The 22,665-nt window shown below is 42.0% G+C and overlaps 1 protein-coding gene across 1 annotated transcript in view; it reads left to right on the top strand.

The window, feature by feature from the left end:
- CSMD3 (CUB and Sushi multiple domains 3) overlaps positions 1-22,665 on the top strand; it is a 1,177,406-nt gene that overhangs the window by 463,060 nt on the left and 691,681 nt on the right. Inside the window, exon 17 of the mRNA XM_040431881.1 lies at positions 6,610-6,726. Coding sequence (XP_040287815.1) covers positions 6,610-6,726 — 117 coding nt within the window. The remainder of the gene's footprint in view (positions 1-6,609; positions 6,727-22,665) is intronic.

The following is a 22,665-nucleotide window of genomic DNA, read 5'->3' as shown; positions in this document are numbered from 1 at the left end:
TGAGAGCCTCTCCCTCAGTCAGTCGAATCTAAGGCGTTCATTCACCGGCATCAAATTTTTCAACAATGCCAGCGGATACAGCAGTCCATTAACAGCCAGGCCCCTGAACTGACCAAGTCACTTTAAGATTACAAATTCTGGCTTGGCATTAAAGAGCTTGAAATAAGTTGCATAGAATCCTAGGAGACCCAAGAATATTATCCATAGCTTTTCAGGGTAATCGGAACAGTTCTGATTTGAGTCAAAATTATTCAGACCAATTTGGCCAAATCAAAACTGAATAAAATTTCAGGAAGTTCTCTCATGACTAAAATCTATTGATCCTTTCTTGTAATTAGAGATGCGAGCTTTGGATTCTATATCCGAAGTCACTTCGCTAGAAACTTTGTTTTACCCATCCGAACTGAAGCCAATTTTGATTCCAAGTTTTAAAGTGGTTTTCCGCTTTAAAACACAAGTACAGAAGTTGTTCAACGAAGTCTTGCGCGACTAACTAACCTTGCCTCATCGAAGACAGTACATATTAAGGCTGTACGGAGACGGATCTCCGTAATGAAGAGAAGCCATAGCCAAATTTAAGCCCAATTTACATGGTGTAAAGATATACTGGTAAACAAAAGTGGGTGGAAAGTGTATACCACTTTTTTTATCTATTTTTTTATCCATGTTTTTTCTGTTCAGGCATATAGCCATATATTCGGATTTCTATAAATCACATTATCCATCAGAAAAGTGTGACAGTCTAGGATATGGAATCTATTCAAACAAAACAATAATCAGTGGGTTAAAAGGATTGTTCACTTCAGCAGCTAATCATTTACGCTGCTTTTCACAGTATACAGGCATGGGGCCATCACATTAACAGGTTATTTTTTTTTCAGCGCCAATGTAATAAAGTAGCCTCACAATAAAACTATCAGACTGTTATTGAAACTGCTAAGGAAAACATGAGGTTGTTACTTAAAAGAAAAAAAGTTTTCACAAAGTCCTTTAAAACTTTCATCTTACATCAATTGATAATGATTTTCGATGAGAGGCTTTTGATTGTTATGTGAGGTTTTTTGTTAAAATGAGCTTGCCTGCAGAGATTCTTCTTTGACTGATCGAAGGGATTTATATAGATTGTAACGTTTGCACAGCAGTGTGATTGGATGAACACTACCAATGAGTAAACAGTTTGAGTCTTCTAAAGAATTTTAAGTGTCATTTCACATCCAAACATATATGGCAATTGATTTTTTTCTTTCTTTGGATAGCATTTCGAGGAAGTTTGGAGTTTGTATTCACAAATCTATTAAACTGTCATTGAAAATTTAAGTGAAAATGAACATAAGGTCTGTCTTTGGAGGTCAAACTGAAAGTGATATAAGGCTGTGTAAAACCACAATAGCCCTGTCCCACTTTAATGTAAATTAATATTTATCTCTGATAGCACAGCAGGAAATTCCAAAAATACTTAGTTGCAGTGTTTTCAAGGTAAAGCCAAATGAGGCCACTATCACAACCATTAAACATATACAAAAGCCTAGACTTTAATCACTATAAACTCGAATAGTGACTAGTTAAAAACAAAACAAAAAACTTTTAATAATTTATTGAAAGGGAATGTGTCAGGTGATTTCTGCTGCCCTATCTGAGATCAGGATATGATACGGGAGAAAGGCTAAGCTCTGTGATATATAGGTTTATATAATTTCAAGCAGAAATCTGAGTAAAAGGCATAGTAAATCCTGACCGGACTCCTAGGAGAGACAGTGATTACCCCACCCACAAAGGAGATGGTTGACACATTTTCTTGTATTAGTGTCTATACACAGAAGTGTGTCAATCATTGCATGTGGGCAGGATTATCAGGACTCTCACTGTCCAGATTTGATTGTCTTTTTACTCAAAAATCCTGATCCACACCTATATATCGCAGAGCTTAGATTCTCTCCATCTAACATATCCTAATCTCAGATAGGATGTCCAAGAGAGGTAGTGTAGCAGTCACCATCCCCAAAAACTAAATCTGTCTTTATTCCATATACAGAGTAAAACAGCAGTGGGCAGAATAAGTGCACAAAGGCAATGACCATTTCTCATTGCCTCATGTTTCCTTGAGCCTGCACATGGCACATATATAAATATGCTCCTGAACATTTCCATCATGGCAACAATAGCAATAAATGAAGCTTACAGTGCATGTATAGCCAGGACCAGTGCAAGGATTTTTGCCAACACAAGCAAAGCTACATTTTGGCTATGTGACATGGAGGGAGAGAAAAGTGACATGGAGGGGGAGAAAAGTGAAAAGGAGGGGGAGAAATGTGACATAGGCGGGTGATGTGACACAGAGGGGGAGAAATGTGACATGAATGGAGGGGGGAGAAATGTGACATGGAGAGGGAGAATGTGACATGTAGGGGGAGAAATGTGACTTGGAGGGGGAGAAATGTGACATGGGAGGGGGATGATGTGCTATGGGGGAAAAAAAATGTGACACAAAGGGGGTGATGTAAAAAGGAGAGGGAGAAATGTGACATTGAGGGGGAGAAATGCGACATGGAGGGGGAGAAATGCGACATGGAGAGGGAGAAATGTGACATGGAGGGGGAGGAATGTGACAAAGGGGGAGAAATGTGACATGGTAGGCGGATTATGTGCTATGGGGGGAAATAAATGTGACATAAAGGGGGTGATGTAAAAAGGAGGGGATGATGTGACATGGAGGGGGATTAATATGACATAGAGGGGGATAAATGTGACATGGAGGGGGATAAATGTGACCTGGAAGGGGAGAAATGTGACATGGAGGGGGAGAAATGTGATATTTCTCCCCCTCCATGTCACATTTCTCCCCCTCCATGTCACATTTCTCCTCCTCCATGTCACATTTCACCCCCTCAATGTCACATTTATCCCCCTCAATGTCACATTTATCCCCCTCCATGTCACATTTATCCTCCTCCATGTCACATTTCACCCCCTCAATGTCACATTTCTCCCTTTCAATGTTACATTTCTCCCCCTCAATGTCACATTTATCCCCCTCCATGTCACATTTCTCCCCATCCATGTCACATTTCATCCCCTCAATGTCACATTTCTCCCCTCCATGTAACATTTCTCCCCATGTCAAATTTCTCCCCATGTCACTTTTCTCTCCCTCCGTGTCACATTTCTCCTCCTCCATGTCAAATTTCTCCTCCTCCATGTCACATTTATCCCCCTCAATGTAACATTTCTCCCCCTCAATGTCACATTTCTCCCCCTCAATGTCACATTTCTCCCCCTCAATTTCACATTTCACCCCTCAATGTCACATTTCAACCCCCCCATGTCACATCACCCCGCATGTCACATTTCCCCCCTCCATGGCGCATTTCCCCCCTCCCATGTCACCCCCCTCTATTAATGTTGTATAAAAAAACATTATGCTCACCTGGCCCTGGTCTCATCTGTAGCAGCTCCCCTTCTCCTCTGTGCGGTTCCAGTATCTTCTCTCTGGGCTCCCGACAAGTTTGAGGACCCACTCAGCCAATCAGTGGCCGCAGCTGTGTCACGTGTCAGGACAGTGATTCGCTCAGCGGGAAATTGCTGGCCTGACACATGACACAGCTGCAGCCACTGATTGGCTGAGTGGGAAATGTTCTCAAACTTGTCGGGAGCCCAGAGAGAAGATAGCAGGACCACACAGAGGAGAACAGGCACGGGTGGGCGGCTAGCGGCAAGCAAGTGATTTATTTAAAAAAAAATGCTTTCCCCCCCCCTCAGCTTGGTGTCTCTGCGCCCTAAGGCCGCTGTTTGGTCTGCCTTATTATAGCGCTGGGCCTGTGCATAGCTAATAAAACATGATAAAAGATATACAAAGAACTTACAAAAAGACACTAATGAGGTCATTTATCACACTGGTGTAAAGTAGAACTGGCTTATTTGCCCATAGCAACCAATCAGATTCCACCTTCATTTTTGACAGCTCCTTTGGAAAATGTAAGGTGGAATCTGATTGGTTGCTATGGGCAAATAAGCCAGTTCTACTTTACACCAGTTTGATAAATGTCCCTATAAGATCACTTCTATCATTAAGAACTAAAGGGGTCATTTACTAACAGACATTTACCTATTTTTATTATATTTCTAGCGCAGACTGCAGCGCAAAGGTCTAAAAAGTGGAGCGTGGGCATCAAAGAGGCGGCAAATAATTTTCAAAGACTGTTTTAGGCATAGAGAATGGTCAAAATTTAAGCCAGCAAGGAAGCTTACATAGATTTAGACCAGCAGTGGATGTGCCGAAATTATGTAGAGGCCGGCGCCTCTCCATAACTACAGCGGATCCACCACCTGCACGCGAGGTTATTAAGACTAAAACTTAAGTCTTAATAAATGACCCCCTAAATCTCTTAAAGCATTATTAAAAGGTATCTACTTAGCTTCCTTCTGTAATAAAAGATTATGGCTATTGCCCCCAGTTAATGGAGTCTCTAACCGTTCTACACCTGCAAACCTCAGGATATCTGAATCTGCCTTGTGCTTTTCATGTGTATGATTAAAGAGTTTTTATGACTTTTTATACAGATGACTAGAGCTGAGCGAATTATTAAAAAGTTTGATTTGGCTGATTCGCCGAATTTTACAAAAAAAATTGCTCCATGACAATAGCGTCCCTCCCCGTCATTGTACCCCACAGATGCCATGTTCATTCATGTACATGAGTGTAAAAACTGTGTAAAATGAAAAAAAAAAAATTAAATCAAACTTACCGCCTCCATTTGCTTGCGACGGGCCGGCCACCACCATCTTGCTAGAAGATCTGCTGCGAAATCTTGCGCAGTGCGAGATGACGTCATCACGCCACAGGATTTTGGCCAAGATCTTCAATCAAGATGGTGGCTGACGGCCTGTCGCGAGCAAATGGAGGAGGTAAGTAGGATTTTTTTTTGTTTTTTACACTATTTCAGGAGGAAATTCGGCTTCGAGGCAAATCAAATTTATCCTGAAATTCGGATCGAATTTGTGAGATTTGATTCGCTGTTCTCTACTGATGACATATCCTCAGGATAGGTCATCGGTATCTGATCAGTGGTGGTGCAATATCTGGGGCCCCCAGCAATCAGCTATGGTGCTCCAGTGAATGCTGCAGCTTATTAAGCACAGTGCTATACGTAGTATAGCAGCTGTACTTGGCATCGCAGCCCAGTCTCATTCACTTGAATGGGCCTGAGCTATGCCTAGGCCACATGACCAATAAATGTGACATCACTGGCCTAGAGTAAGCTGATCTGTGGGGGCCCCGGGTGTCAGACCTCAGGATTCTGTGGATAGGTCAACAGTATAAAACTGTTGAAAAAACCCTTTATCAACTTCTGCTAACCTTTGCCTGCACTGATTGATCTATAATGTTCTTAAAATTGTATAAACAAATTACATGTGGGCATTCCTATATAAAGAAAGCCACAAGCCACAAGCCACAAGATCATAGTCACCATGTAGTATGTGTTCCTACATATAAAATGGATCACCCTATGTCATGAGGCAGTGCAAAACAGTGGTTTCCCTGCATCATTTGTCCTGCTTCTGTTTTAGCATGTCTATGGAATAAATATTGCATTTTTTAAGGAGATGGTGAGTGCCACATTATTTCTATGCTTTTGGGCTTTGTATGGATGGTTGCTGAACATCATCAGAATTGTCTTCTACTGTCCAGGGTATTGGGGATCCACAGAGTACTTGGTAGTAGCTTGTTTCTCCTGCTTATGAATCTCAGATAGGACAGAATATCTTGCCTGACAGGTTTGCTATAAAATATCAAGCAAATAAGTAAATGTGCTAATGTCAATACATGAAGATCTGCAGAAAAAAACCCTGGTGCAGGGAGTGAAAAAAGTGGGTAACTCACAATAAGTAGGCACCCCATTTATTAATAGCTCTCCCTGATGCAGACTTTACACAGCCCTTCATATTTTCAACTAGACACATTCCCCTTTTTCTGAAAGTTCATCAGAGGAAAAGGCAAAATAACAAACTCACAGTAGGTCAACATATGAGAAAAATAAACTAGAGCTGTAAGTGATGTTAACACCTCCATGTGTCGACTCCAATGTAGAGCTGAAGTAGGTTCCAGTTGTTCAGCCTTCTGGCTAATGGGGCACCCAACAAAAAGAGCAATGCCATGGCATTTTCATGACCCAAATACTCCAAAAACCCAGTATTGTCTGAGGTCTGTGACATATTTGTTGCCATTCTTTGCATAGTGTGTTGACCTTCTGTCTAGTGTAATTTCACATTATGCCAAAATTAATAAAAGGTAAAGCTAGGGTAACTGAAGTTCTCAAAACTATACCTTACATAGAATGATACAAACTAACCATGTCAATAAATCTATTATACCTGAGCACAAAACATTTGGGGGTCTTCAATAACGGATAAATAGGTTGAGCCATACCAAGGAGATATGATTGAGTCATATCAAGTGGCCCAAAATCCACTGCATTAGAAGTATTACAGTGTATCCAGTTATAACTCAGATTATATTAGCATGAATGTAACTTCTGCCTTCTATAATTGAAAAAAATATTCATATATTATGTAAATATTCTTTGACCATCACATATTTTCTTTTTTCCCTAGCATTATGTGGTGGAGATGTAAGAGGTCCAAGTGGCACAATTCTGTCTCCAGGATATCCTGAATTCTACCCCAACTCTTTAAATTGTACATGGACCATAGAAGTAACCCATGGAAAAGGTAATAATATTTTACAAGCTTGTCTGTTATCACTTAATACAAATTCAAACAAGTAGACTTATTTAATTGGTATAGCATCTGTAAACCTTCAGTAGGCTAAAATAAATATTGCTATGGTGAGTAGATTCATCATTAGATATAAGTTGGATCTTGTGAGTGCAATAATACATTTAATTATAGATACATATTAGAGATTAGTGAACCACTCAAGATTCGCTTCAGGTCCGGTTCGCCAAATTTTTGAAAATGTTCAGTTTAAAAACAAATGGTTTTGGCGGAAGCAAAGTTGTTCCAATTGCCCTGAAAGTTGGTATATAACCCCCCTCAGCATTAGTGTTGAGCGCGAATATTAGAATCATAAATTTTAATCGTGAATATCGGCACTTTAAGAATTTGCGAATATTTAGAATATGGTGCTATATGTTCGTATTCGCGAATAGTGTTGAATATTCTAATTACAAATTTATTGTGAATTTATCGCAAATATATTACATTGCCGATTTTCTCAATCAAGTAAACAATGACTGTAGATCACGAATTCTCGAATTTGCAAATTTATGGCGAACATTTGGCCAAAAATTTGCAAAATATCGCTAATTTGAATATTGCCTATGCCGCTCATCACTATTTAGCATCCTAGGGCTAAACATTTTAAGGAAAATGTGTTATCTTTTTTAATTTATTCTTTATGATTATTTTTTTTTGCCTCCCTATTCCCCAAGTTCTGGAATGCAACGATAGTAGATAGTAAATGATGTCTGAGTGGCAGTGTAGGAATGCCTGCCCATACGACATACACAAGTGTTGATTGTCAGAAGAAAAAATACTCATTGTGAATGAGCCTTAAAAAAATTCTCCCTATCAATTGGTAGCAGCAGCACTGCAGGGGTGAAGAGTGGGTGGAAGATGATGTGGAGGATTATGAGGTCCTAGATAGAGATGGCCTTGCAGTTCTCCCGGCGGTCATTTCGCGGCGAACGTTGCATGTTCGCGATTCGACGAACATGCGAACATATGGAGAAATTTGCGCCCGCCATATTCTTTTACATTATGAAGAACTCTGACCCATGACACATCCATCAGGTGGTACAGGACAGCCAATTGAGACATTTCAGCCCATGGACATACCCCCTACCTTCTAAATAAACCTGATCTGGCTGCCATTTTACATTCAGTGTTTTGCCAGTGTAGGGAGAGGTTGCTGTGTGGAGCTGGGACAGGCTGTTAGGGACACCAAACGCTAGCTAATAGGGCCACAAAAGTCATTTTAAGGACTGGTATAGGTGTGCTATCTATATGTGTGATACACAGAGGGGTGTGATATACTTATACTTTGATAATGAGTCAAAAACACATAAATCTATATAGTGATCACCTGGAAGTCAGGGGCCTAGGGGCTAGGGGCTTACTAGGGCCATTTTTATATAGGATAAGGTTCCGGACAGGGTTGCTCTTATCAGGGCGGGTGGTCTGTGGTTAGGCTATCAGGGCCAGAATAGCACCCCCCTGTAGGGCAATATCAGGGACAGTTCTTTGCCCACCCTGTCCTTCAATACCACATCATCATTTAGCCCAGGGATAGATGGTTTTTGCTTTCCCTCCGGGATTCATGGATGTGCACTGGAACCCCCTGGAATGTGGTAGGACATATGGTTTCTGATTTGGTGCCGCCGAGCACCTGATTTAGTGCCGCCGAGCACTTGTTATTGCCTACCACATCTATGCTTTTTGCTTAAAGGGGTTCTGCACTTTGTCTTAACTGATGATCTATCCTCTGGATAGATCATCAGCATCTGATCGGCGGGGTTCCGACACCCGGGACCCCCACCGATCAGCTGTTTGAGAAGGCAGCGGCGCTTCAGCAGCGCCGCGGCCTTCTCGCTGTTTACTGCTGGCCCAGTGACGTCACGACTAGTATCAACTAGCGTGGGCGGGGCTAAGCTCTGTTCACTTGAATGGAGCGTAGCCCCGCCCACGCTAGTTGATAATAGTCGTGACGTCATTGGGCCAGCTGTAAACAGTGAGAAGGCCGCGCCGCTGCTGGAGTGCTGCTGCTTTCTCAAACAGCTGATCGGCGGGGGTCCTGGATGTCGGACCCCGCCGATAAGATGCTGATGATCTATCCAGAGGATAGATCATCAGTTAAAACAAAGGGCAGAACCCCTTCAACTTTAATAATTTAATTAATTTTCATTTTGAGGGATATCTTTTCCATTCACATGTCCGCAAAATGGGTCCGCATCCGTTCCGCAATTTTGCGGAACGGGTGCAGACCCATTCATGTTCAATGGAGCCAGAATGTGCTGTCCGCATCCGCATTTTGCGGATCCCATCTGCATTTGCGGATCCGCACTTCCGCATCTGTGCTTCCGTTTACGCAAAAAAATAGAACATGTCCTAGTCTTATCCGCAATTGCAGACAAGATTAGGCATTTTCTATTATAGTGCCGGCAGTGTGCGGTCCACAAATTGCGGAATGCACATTGCCGGTGTCCGTGTTTTGCGGATCCGCAAAACACTTACGGATGTGTGAATGGACCCTCATAGTAAAATTATTAAAGGTTACGTTTTATCTTTATGCATATTCTAATGGATTGCCTTCCTTGTACAATGTTATAATATACTTTCTATGTTAGAAAGTATATAATAGTGCATTTGTATTGTGCGGCAGTTGTGTGCGGTTCTGCTGCGATACTGCAGGTATATAGAGGGACAAGCGTTATTGGAACAAATAATTTCTACTGGTGTGATATACCAGTCGCCCCCCAAAAAAAATGATTGAAGCAGAGTGTTATATAACAATATACTTTCCTTATAGTGCATTTCGGTACTGTATAGTGCATTTGCGCATGCGTGTATGCAAAAATTATATTGCCGATATTTTGCATTGAAAAAAATAATAAATGGAGATCGCAAATTCTAATAATACATCTGGTATGTCACTGTCCATGTTGTGGGACTATTTGTGCACTTCTAGTAATTATTTCTTGGCTGAAAATATGACCTGGAGGTTTTTCAGGTTCGCCTGCCATTAAAATGAACGGGACCAGCCACGATCTTGCGGTTCGCGAACATTTGATCGCGTTCGCGCGATCGCGTTTTCAAACCGTCCTGGCAGATGTTCGTACATCACTAGTACTAGACCAGACATGGAATCAAGGTCATGCGAGTGGCGTGCGCAGTTTGGAGGAAGAGGTGGTGGTCACACAGCACCAGCTGCACAGCAAAAGAGGGAGCAGGTTGCAAAAGCAGAGTGGCCGTCCCCTAGCCAGTACGCCTGCTACTGGCCACCAAACCCAGGGACTGAGCACACCAAAGCCAGCTCCCTGGCGTGGCAAAAATGCGAGGATGACAAAAATGTGAGTGGTTTGCATGCTGTGCAATCAGAGCCAGAAGCGAGGCATAAATGTTCTAAACCTGAGCACCACCTGCATGACCAGCACGAGCTGCAGTGGAGTAAACACCTTAAAAAACACGAAAGATCTCAGGCTCCTCCTGATCCCTGTTCTGCTGCAGTCTCAGCCTCTTTCTCCCCCTCTGGAGTGACAGTGGCACCTGCCACCCCGCAAACAGAGGATGTGGCAGCAACGCCACTACATCCGTCACCGTCACTAAGCATCTCCACAATGTCCCATGGAAGCATTCAGCTGTCCATATCTCAAACACTGGAGAGAAAGAGGAAGTACCCCCTACCCACCCGCGATCTCTGGCCGTGAATGCCAGCATTTCAAATTTCCTGGCCTTTGAAATGATGTCATTCTGTCTGGTGGAGACGGAGACTTTAAAAAAACTTATGGCAGTGGCTGCCCCACATTACGTGGTTCCCAGCCGCCACTACTTTTGCATGCGAGCCATCCCCGCCCTGTACAACCAAGTAGCGGACCAAATTAGGTGTGCACTGCACAACGCCATCTGTGGCAAGGTCCACATAACCACCGATAAGTGGACCAGAAAGCACGGTCAGGGACGCTATATCTCAATAACTGCACACTGGGTAAATGCAGAGACGAGTAGCAGTTTGGCGCATGTCCTTCCGCCACCGGGCATTGCAGGACGTTTCTCTTTGCCTCCTGTTGCCTCTTCCTCCTACTCTGTTTCCTCCTCTACCGCATCTGGTCATCGTAACACCTTCACCACCAATTTCAACACAGCCAGGGGGAAACGACAGCAGGCTATTTTGAAACTCATCTGTTTGGGGGAAAAACCCCACACCGCACAGGAGCTGTGGATGGGCATGGAAAAACATATCGATGAATGGTTGGTGCCACTGAGCCTCAAACCCGGCCTGGTGGTGTGCGATAATGGGCAAAATCTTGTAGTAGCTCTGGGCCTAGCCTGTTTGACGCACATCCCTTGCCTGGCACATGTGCTGAATTTGGTGGTGCAGGGGTTCCTGAAAAATTACCCTGATATGTCAGAGCTGCTGCAGAAAGTGCGGTCCATCTGTGCCCGCTTTTGGCGTTTTCACCCTGTGGCTGCTCGCCTGTCAGAGCTGCAGCGTAACTTTGGCTTTCCCGCTCACTGCCTCATATGCAACATACTCACAAGGTGGAACTCCACCTTGCACATGCTGGAAGACTGTGCGAGCAGCAGCAGGCGATAGTGGAGTTTTAGCTGCAGCATGTACGGGTGTGTCGCTCTGCGGAACATCACCACTTCACCACCAACGAGTGGGCCTCCATGTGGGACGCGTGTGTCGTGTTGAGCTGTTTCGTGTACTCCACCATCATGGCCAGTGCCGATGACACAGTCCTCAGTGTTACTATCCCACTTCTATGTCTCCTTGAAAAAACGCTTCGGGCAATGATGGAAGAGTATGTGGCACAGGAGGAAGAGGAGGAGGAAGAGGGATTATTTCCACGGTTATCAGACCAGTCATTAACAAGTGGCTCGGAGGGTGGGTTCTTGCACCAACAGAGGCCATGTCCACAATTGTCCAGCCATGGCACAGTTCTGGAGGATGAGGAGGAGGAACCGTGTTCACAGCAGGGTGGCACCCAAAGCAGCTCATGGGCATCACTTGAGTGTGGCTGGAGGGATACAGACGATACACCTCCAACAGATGAAAGCTTGTCATTGCCTCTGGGCAGCCTGGCACACATGAGCGACTATATGCTGCAGTGCCTGCACAACGATCGCTGAGTTGCAATGCCCACATTCTAACCAGTGCTGATTACTGGGTGGCCACCCTGCTGGATCCCCACTACAAGGGCAACGTGCCATCCTTAATTCCGTCAGTGGAGCATGATCGGAAGATGCACGAGTACAAGCACACGCTAGTAGACATGCTGCTGATGGCATTCACACCTGACACCGGTGGCTCAGTGGAAGCACAAGGTAAAGCCAGAGGAGGAGGAAGAAGTCGCCAACGTAGCTGGGGCACCGCCAGCACCTCAGAAGGGAGGGTTAGCATGGCCGAAATGTGGAAAAGCTTTGTAAGCACGCCACAACAACCAGAACCACCGGCTGATGGAAAGTCTTAGCAGGAGGCAGCATTTCAACAACATTGTGGAACAGTAGGTGTGCACACGCCTAGACATACTGACTGATGGGTCTGCCCCATTAAACTTTTGGGTCTCCAAATTGGGCTCATGGCCTGAGCTTTCTCTTTACGCCTTGGAGGTGCTGGCCTGCCTTTAGGCCACTGTATTTTCCGAACGTGTGTTCAGAACAGCAGGGGGGGGGGGTGATCACAGACAAGCGCAGCCGCCTGTCCATAGTTAATGTGGACAAGCTCACGTTCTTTAAAATGAACCAGGCATGGATCCCACAGGACTTGTCCTAACCTTGTGCAGAATAGACAAGTATACCGGCCGCATTCTTTGTTTTCTTTTTTATATTTCCCAATGTTTTGGGGTCTTCCCAAATTTATAAAAAAATAAAAAATAAATACAAAAATATTGTTGGCTACCTCATCCTCCTCTTCAACCATTGCTTCCACTTACACCTCTACATCCACTGCCTCATCAACCTCATACTCCACTTTGACTTCCGCCTCCTAGTTCAAGATAATTATTTTTAGTTTTTTTTTAAATTCTATGTTATTTAAATTCATTTTCCTATCCACATTTGTTTGCAGGGCAATTGTCCTGCTCTTACCCCTATTTTGCTTCCTTTTCAGCACTCTAGCCCTTTCTATGACTTTTTTAGAGCCATTTTAGTGCCCCAAAGTTCGGGTCCCCATTGACTTTAATGGGGTTTGGGTTCGGGGTCAAGTTCGGGTCCCAAACCCAAACTTTGCAGCAATATTCGACCGAACCTGGCAAATCCAAACGTCCAGGTGCTTGCTCAACCATAGTCATTAGCGCCCTAAAAGCAGCAGGTTCGACTAAATGGCATTGCAGCAAATGCACTGCAAGCAACTTGGCTAGATGGGTATTAAGCTTGTGCATTATCGGTTTGCTGAACGCATAGCTTTGTTTCCTTGCCACACATTCAGTTATCAATAGATGACGAGGCATCTAAGTGGGAAAAGCGGAAAGGGATAAAGGTAAGATGAAAGACAACCATACTCCCCATGAATGCGGCATGGCTGCCACAAGCTGGTACTGGAGAAAGGGGAATCCTGCCATGGGGGCTGGCTGCCACCTCTGTTTGCCCACGAGATGCGGTGAAGTTGCTTCATGTGGTTCAACAGAGCTGTGGTGCTGACATTTGTGTTTGCTTGCTTATTTTTCTCTTTCACAGCTTGGACAAGGCAATGCTTTTGTCCTCCGGCAGCATGGAGAAAAAAAGGAGAGCAAGGAGATACTCATGCAGCAGAGGTAGAGGCATCCAAGCTGAGATTAGCTCTGGCACGTTTTGGGCATAACCCACCCACAGCGTCAGCAGCACCATATCCTCAAGCAGACGTGGTCCTGGCTGTTCTTTGGGAGGTACAAGACCTTTGCTCCTTATTGCTGCCACCATTACCCTCCCCTTATGATGTTGCCTCCTCGTTAGCACCGTGATCCAGCTCCAATGTCCTGACCAGCACACAATCTTCATTGGAGTCCTTACCCTCCCTTCCACTTCTATTGGGCTCTGATATATCATGGTGGGTTCTTTGGCCCCCTCCCTTGCTTTTCCGTGACTGCCTCCCCCAACACCAATACCCTGGGGAGCCACTACTACCACCACCAACATGGCTATACCTGGGGTCTGCAGCCTCCTCCTCCACCTCCTCCTCAGGGCAGTACAAACATTGACTGCTCTCACACAAGTTGGGAGAGGGAGACTCTCTTGTCTATCTACTGTAGGGCGTGGTGGGGTTTTCTTGTCACTTCTTAAGAAAAAGAAAGCCACCCTTCTAGGAGTGGGCAGTAGAGACTAAGAGGACTCCACTAAAAGCCTTCTTTCTACTACTACTACTTCTGACTGGATAGTTGGTGCAGATTTTAGCATATTCTTGCTCGGGGTCTTTCATTTGAAACTCTTCCATAGCCTGGACATTTTTGGGCCTTTCAGATAATGTTGTGTACTGCCTTGTGTATTGCTATTGTAATCACGCATATATGCTGGCTTAATTAAATTGAACAAGTCCTCCCCAAAAAATATAATTCTAGCAGTGTGGAAGCTTAATATACAGAAACGGATGATTGAGGCCTGACCCAAATATTGTGTTAACACTCACAGGTAAATTGTTACCCTAGCATGTGTACTGGTGTACTGATCACGTATATGCTGGTTCAGTTAAATTGAGTCCTGATGCTCAATTTCTCATTATAATTCACAAGTAGATTTCTGCCCTACCATGTGTCTTGTAGTAATCACATTTATATGCTGGTTTAATTAAATGTAGCAATTCCCCCCAAAAATTTACATTTCAACCACATGGAATGGAAATGGAATTCATGGAAACGGATGACTGAGGCATGATGCTCAATTTTACCTTAAGACTCACAAGTAGATCGCTGCTTTACCCTGTGTATTGCTACAGTCATCATGTATATATGCTGGTTAAATAAACTGAAGAATCCCCGCAAAAAATGAATTCCAACTGTGTGGAAATGTAGTTAACGGAAACAGATGATTGAGGTTTGACGTTTAATTTCATGTTAACACTCACAGGTAAATTGTTGCCCAAGTGTGTGTTGGTGTACGGATCAACTATATGCTGCTTTCATTAAATGCAATAACTCCCCCCAAAAAAACTGAACTGAACTGTGTGTGAAGATATTAAACATATTTAGCCCTAATATTTCATTCTCAATCACTGATGCATAGTTTTTTTTTTTTTCCAGCTAAAACAAAAAATAATAATAATAATAATAATAATATAAATTAAATCAAATTTGTGATATGACCTGACACAGGTTCTCACTAATATTCCATATGTTATGCTAGAAAGATGGTAGAACATGGGTTTGTACACTTTTCACTTATACCATCCTTCACCCCCTCCCCCCCAAAAAAATTGGTGAAAATAGGGGGAAAGATTAAAGTATTTATTTGATTTCCTTGCACATAGCTGCTTTAGAGGGTTGCAGCAGCTATAGTTGTGCTAGGAGGAACAGCCAGCCACAGATCCTCCTTTTTCACTCCCTGACAGCTTCCCTGTCTCTATTCTACACACAAAATTCTTCTTGTTCTTCTTCTTTATAATCCTAACCTTTCCCTTCACTCTCCCTGGCAATAGAATACAATTTTGAATGGTTTCTGACTGCTCCTGATTGATTTTCCACTCTCCCTAACTCCCTCATATCGTTTTTCTAAGACCTAAGCAACCCTCATTCACAGCCCAGCACAGAATAATGTTCTGCTTATCCTCCCTGCCTGCTGGAGCATTGATTGGCTCATGCAGTCGGTCTGTCAGCCTGGTAGTTAGTTATTCAGGGAAAGCCCTCCCACCACTTCCTCTCAGGGTCATGTTAGACCCCCTCTTCTTCCTCCCTAGTGCTTTTTTCCCACTACATGTCGTTTTAGTGGATTTATCCAAAACAAACCTGAAAATATTTGGGTTTGTCGGCCATTTGAAAAATAGCAAATTTAGGACCAAACCTGTTTTGATCCGAACTGGTTCGCTGATGCTTAATACATCATAAACTTATGGAATTGGACTATAAAGATTGGTAGAAGAGAATTATCTGCTGTAACAGCATTAAACGTTAAATACCGTAATGTAGTGGTGTATACAGCACATTAATTTTGTTAGCTTCCATAAATTTAAGACCAAAGTTACTGTTATAGTCATCGTGATTAAGAAAATAAGAGGGAATTAGAGTTTCCTATCTTTGCTACTAAGTATCATACTTTGCATACTTTGTTCTTAGTATAGTTGCTTTATCTCTATTAAGAGAATTGCACAGTGCATTAGGTAGCTGCATGAAGAACAAGGCAGTTGATGGCACTGCATTGATTAGGAGCACTCATGGTGTGAAAGCTGTTACATTAAAAGAAGACTTAATTGGAACTACACCGTTTCCTCTCTACATTATCTCTATATCATTCCTGTGTCGTTGATAGACAGCGCTAACAGTTTTTTCTTGAAATGGCTCTACATTGGGTGGAACATTGTTAGTTGTTGTTAGTTTGACTTCTTATTGCTTCTACGTCGAAAGAAAAGTTCTAGGTTTCCGTCTCTCCATGGATATTGTTGGTGTAGAAAATGTATCATCACTGTCTTAAAGCACTAGAAAATCTCAGTTAAGACTTTGTATACTAGATATTACATATGGCAGACATTTTGTACACTAGTTCTTTATTGGTAAGCACGCAGCTAATGTTTTACTAGGATCTACCAATGTACAGTAATTGAGGACACCATTTTGGATGAGCATTTATGAGAGTCATACATTTTAGGTAATTTATTAATTTGATTCAAATACATTTTGGCTTAGACAGACATAACTGGGTTTATTATATCTGTTGTATGGCTATAAATGCCCTCTGGTTCAAGATTGTCTATCGACACAAGAATATTTGTAGTCATAGGAGGACTTTGGGTCAGTGACCTGGTGGCTTTAGCAAAAGCAGTTACAGAAAAGTCATGTATGCTGCAAAAAAGACATGAATTGCACACCCCTATGTTATTCATTGAGCTGTTGCTACTGAGTATAATTTGCAAACATGAACATACGTTTTGATTAAAATGTATATGCATAGGTTTGGAACCAGGTCAAAAGAGGCCACCGTGATGTGGTGACCGGGCCAATGCATTTTGATCAAAATATATACAAAGAATCTTGTGTTCATGTTCTTGTGTGTGACCCATGTATTTTCCCTCCTGTTTGGCATCTTGCATTTGTCCCCTCCTTTTTTTGTGATATCGGCACTCCACCTATTTGACCAAGGTGTTTTAATTAACAGGAGACCGCACAAGGATTCCCTGGTATCAGTCTGGTTTCTGAAACACATGGAAAGGTGGACTGTTGAGATCTATTCACATGGTGAAGATGTTGTTGCCCTGGTGCTGTGCCTGTGCTTTGGTGTGGCCCAGTACCAAAGGGATTTAGCCTTGCAACAGGTTGCTTTTGGGCTCCTGGCTCCTTGCCAGATGCTGGTTCTGTGTTTAAGCATTGGTTGTCACCATGTGGTGTTGCGCAAATTAGTATAAAAGTTCAATGTAAATTTTCCAATACGTTGCCTGGATGGTTCTAATTGCAGCGAGTCCGAAAGTGAAGTGGATCTTTATTCACAAAAACAGTACATATATAAAGAGAGGCCGCACAAAACTCCAAACCAATAGGACTGGTGTGCGTCTTCCACCAACTTTCAGCAAGCACACACTAGCTTCATTAGGTGTTTCTTTCAATTAACATCCTGTGAGATTATAAAGAAGACACGCACATAGTGAAGCACTGCAACAACCAGTCGTTCCTCCTCTCCATGTTATACTCACAAGCATATGAGTAAAATATGCGCCTCAAAAGAAAGCCGACCAGTAGGTCCTCTGCACATTTGTTCTCGTTGTGCCTACTACAGATGATTAAATATTGCTCCCATAGTGAAACTCTGTATTTAAAAATTCAGAAATATGGTTTATTATACTCACATTCCAATGTGAGTATAATGGAATGTGAGTATAATAAACCATATTTCAGAATTTTCAAATACGGAGTTTCACTATGGGAGCAATATTTAATCATCTGTAGGAGGCACAACGAGAACAAATGTGCAGAGAACCTACTGGTCGGCTTTCTTTTGAGGCACATATTCTACTCATATGCTTGTGAGTATAACATCGAGAGGAGGAACGGCTGGTTGTTGCAGTGCTTCACTATGTGCGTGTCTTCTTTATAATCTCACAGGATGTAAATTAAAAGAAACGCCTAATGAAGCTAGTGTGTGCTTGCTGAAAGTTGGTGGAAGACGCAGATCAGTCCTATTGGTTTGGAGTTTTGCGCGGCCCCTCTTTATACATGTTATTTTTGCACAAATTAGTGTAGTGACCCATCTGAAAAAGGCTATCCTGATGTGGTGCTGCATTCTGATCAAAAGGTATACAAAAAGCCTCTTGTTCGTGTTTGTACATTATGCTTAGCAGCAATAGATCAATGTTTGTCATGTGGATGCGCAATTCTTGTCTTTTACTTTAGAATTTGGCACCTTTTTTAAAACAACTATAATAACAACTACATCAGAAGTCAGCATATGTCTTGGATGTTTACTGGTTATAGATTATTAATAGGTTATTTTATGTCTCAACACTTTTATCTCTTATTAACAATATAATTTTTTGGGGCCAAACTTTTGAAACCCTGAACCATATAATAACAAGAACCACCATCTAATAAATGGATAACATTCAGGATACGGCTGATAGTCTCAGGAAATAACTGGTCACAATAGAACAGAAGATCATCAGTATTTGCATTAGATGTACTTTCTTTTCATGTCTAAAGCATTACACTTAACCATCCACAAATTTCTGCTTTAATTTTTTTATAGACTGCATTTGCCAAATAAATAATTCTTCATGGCACTACTCCTGCCAGATCTTTGACCTTGCTGACATATACATTTCTATACTGTCCACCCTAGCTCTTTAGAACCGTCATGGCCCAACCAAGCACACATACAAAAATTTGTCCAAGCTCATGACCTTGGCTCAGTTCCCAGACATGGCTCTTTTTTTCTCTTCTGAATGCCTCAGCAGGAAGGGTAATTTTCACATACTTGTTTTATCCAGCAATTTTCCCTTCAGAATTTTAACCTATTAACTGCTCAGATCTTTAGCTTTTTACTTTTGTTTTGCTTGAAGCTGTTTCCAGGTGCCATCTGTTGATGAGCCTCGTCACAAATCATTGCTTATTGCAGGTGATGAGCACTAAAGAGGGCAAAGTTTAATTCCACCAGGGCTCATTGAGGAACATCAGGAAATGGGTAGAAGTTGCAGCTGTTATGTAAACACTAAAGAAACATCTTCAGCAAGCTGCAGTAATAAGATGTCTAACTCCTAAAGCTAAAACTTGATTTTTATGTACGAAACAATTGCAGTGAATAGGAATTTTCTCCTTGTTCCTCCCTGTTGCTAAAGGAAAACATATCTTTGTACTGTGTTATCCAGTGGATATGATAACAATTTGTCTAACAATATCTCTAAAACAAAAATTTCCAAAAGCAATTGTTTCTGTGAGACTACCTTTTTCTTTCCCTTTTATCCACATCCTCTAACTTTTGTTGAACCTCATCCACTCCCCCACCTTTATGACTAAGCGGTTATCTCCTCCATAGAATAATTTGTTTTCCAATCATTTTCCTCAAAATTACTTCAATTGCTTCCATTTCGGAATAGTAAAATCTCTTTTGGGGCAATCATCCAAGATTGCGTTAAAAAAAATGTATTTAACAGGGTTGGGCCTTTCAGGGATGCTGCAAACTAATTTGCTGTCTAAGGCTACATGCACAATAACGTGGTCTGGTTCCGCATCCAAGCCGCATTTATTGCAGCTAGGGTGTGGACCCATTTACTTCAATAGGGTCGCAAAAGATGCGGACAGCACTCCGTGTGCTGTCCACATCCGTTGCTCCATTCTGTAGCCCCGCCCAAAAAATAGAACATGTCCTATTCTTGTCCATTTTGCGGACAAGGATAGGCATTGTTACAATGGAGCCGCATAAAAAACTGATGCAATATGGACATCATCCATTCCTTTTTTATTTTTTTTTGTAGACTGCAAAACACATACGATCATGTGCATCTAGCCTAAATCAGTGGTTTCAGAATGCACCCCACCACCCTCAGTCCATGAAGTTCAGTATGAAAGCTGTTGATAAATAATTTCATTTAACCACCACTCCTAATGTTTTTATATATACAGGCAATTGTTATTGAGAAAAATATAGAGAGAACCTTGCTTTTTTAACTATAAATTGTTACTCCTCGCCCAAAGGCCTATCAGGCAAAAGGGCCATTATACTTAGACTATAGAGGACTGGAAAGGTTACATATAAATCTACATCTCAAATGGTTTTCTCAAAGAGATAATCTTTTAAAGGTTTAATTGTATTAGAGAATTATTGATCATACAGTACAAATAAAAAATTATTTTCCAGGCATAATTTCTTACCGAATCTGACATAATGTATGGAAAGACACAACTGAATTATGGGTTAGACAGTTGACAAAATAGCTATCTGACAACCAGTGAGATTTGTGTAAGGGTATTGATGTGCCAGGAGAATCCTTATAATTTTTCAATGAGATGCTACTCCACTGCCAAATTTTCCCTCAAGTTATAACGGAATAAGGTCAGAGACAATGGTTGCAGTTTAAAAACTTTGTCTTGACGCTATGACTCCGTGGAAAACTGCTATTTGCTTCTGAAGCCTCAAATGTCACCCAGAAGTTCTCTGATCCTCCTTCTCTCTCCACAGACTTCTACGTAATGTGATCCTTCAGTGAGTAGGTACCCCATCTTCCTGAAGATAAACTTGAGTAGTAAATTGAAATTGAGTAAAGGGGGAGTGGGAGAAGAGTCTAATAAAAGAGAACAAAGCATCTTTCTCTGATAAAATATATTACAAAGAGAGATGAGCAAATCCATTATAAATGAATGAAATTCAACCCAGATTTACCAAAAATGTAGGCTACTTCCGAATCTGAATTTTTTGGTGATTCAATTTGAGTGAATTTCTCAAAACAGCATTGCCCATTTTTCAGATCAGAAGAAAGGAAAGATGAGGAAGAAGAATTAGGGTGATCTGTATGTATAAGGCAAACATTTTTCAAACCATTTAAAAAAAAAATAGCAAAAATCCTATAGTGCTGTTTGTTTTTAAAAAGACTGCCATAGCCATATACACTACGTGCAGAATTATTAGGCAAATTAGTATTTTGACCACATCATCCTCTTTATGCATGTTGTCTTACTCCAAGCTGTATAGGCTCGAAAGCCTACTACCAATTAAGCATATTAGGTGATGTGCATCTCTGTAATGAGAAGGGGTGTGGTCTAATGACATCAAGACCCTATATCAGGTGTGCATAATTATTAGGCAACTTCCTTTCCTTTGGCAAAATGGGTCAAAAGAAGGACTTGACAGGCTCAGAAAAGTCAAAAATAGTGAGATATCTTGCAGAGGGATGCAGCACTCTTAAAATTGCAAAGCTTCTGAAGCGTGATCATCGAACAATCAAGCGTTTCATTCAAAATAGTCAACAGGGTCGCAAGAAGCGTGTGGAAAAACCAAGGCGCAAAATAACTGCCCATGAACTGAGAAAAGTCAAGCGTGCAGCTGCCAAGATGCCACTTGCCACCAGTTTGGCCATATTTCAGAGCAGCAACATCACTGGAGTGCCCAAAAGCACAAGGTGTGCAATACTCAGAGACATGGCCAAGGTAAGAAAGGCTGAAAGACGACCACCACTGAACAAGACACACAAGCTGAAACGTCAAGACTGATTTTTCTAAGGTTTTATGGACTGATGAAATGAGAGTGAGTCTTGATGGGCCAGATGGATGGGCCCGTGGCTGGATTGGTAAAGGGCAGAGAGCTCCAGTCCGACTCAGACGCCAGCAAGGTGGAGGTGGAGTACTGGTTTGGGCTGGTATCATCAAAGATGAGCTTGTGGGGCCTTTTCGGGTTGAGGATGGAGTCAAGCTCAACTCCCAGTCCTACTGCCAGTTTCTGGAAGACACCTTCTTCAAGCAGTGGTACAGGAAGAAGTCTGCATCCTTCAAGAAAAACATGATTTTCATGCAGGACAATGCTCCATCACACGCGTCCAAGTACTCCACAGCGTGGCTGGCAAGAAAGGGTATAAAAGAAGAAAATCTAATGACATGGCCTCCTTGTTCACCTGATCTGAACCCCATTGAGAACCTGTGGTCCATCATCAAATGTGAGATTTACAAGGAGGGAAAACAGTACACCTCTCTGAACAGTGTCTGGGAGGCTGTGGTTGCTGCTGCACGCAATGTTGATGGTGAACAGATCAAAACACTGACAAAATCCATGGATGGCAGGCTTTTGAGTGTCCTTGCAAAGAAAGGTGGCTATATTGGTCACTGATTTGTTTTGTTTTGTTTTTGAATGTCAGAAATGTATATTTGTGAATGTTGAGATGTTATATTGGTTTCACTGGTAAAAATAAATAATTGAAATGGGTATATATTTGTTTTTTGTTAAGTTGCCTAATAATTATGCACAGTAATAGTCACCTGCACACACAGATATCCCCCTAAAATAGCTAAAACTAAAAACAAACTAAAAACTACTTCCAAAAATATTCAGCTTTGATATTAATGAGTTTTTTGGGTTCATTGAGAACATGGTTGTTGTTCAATAATAAAATTAATCCTCAAAAATACAACTTGCCTAATAATTCTGCACTCCCTGTATGTTACTAGGTATGTGCTTACCCATAGCATATATGTCACTGTCACTTTAAGACTACTAAGGCTGGCTGGAGATCCCAGAGTGTCATCCATAACTTTTCAGGATAATTAATCGAATCAGATTAAATTAATTCGGACCTGAATAGTATGACAAGACTGACTCGCCAAATCAGATACA

Source organism: Bufo bufo, chromosome 5 (assembly GCF_905171765.1).
Source record: "Bufo bufo chromosome 5, aBufBuf1.1, whole genome shotgun sequence".
Classification (NCBI taxonomy): domain Eukaryota; kingdom Metazoa; phylum Chordata; class Amphibia; order Anura; family Bufonidae; genus Bufo; species Bufo bufo.
Note: the sequence above shows the minus strand (reverse complement) of the source record. Positions and strands in the feature narration are given on the sequence as shown.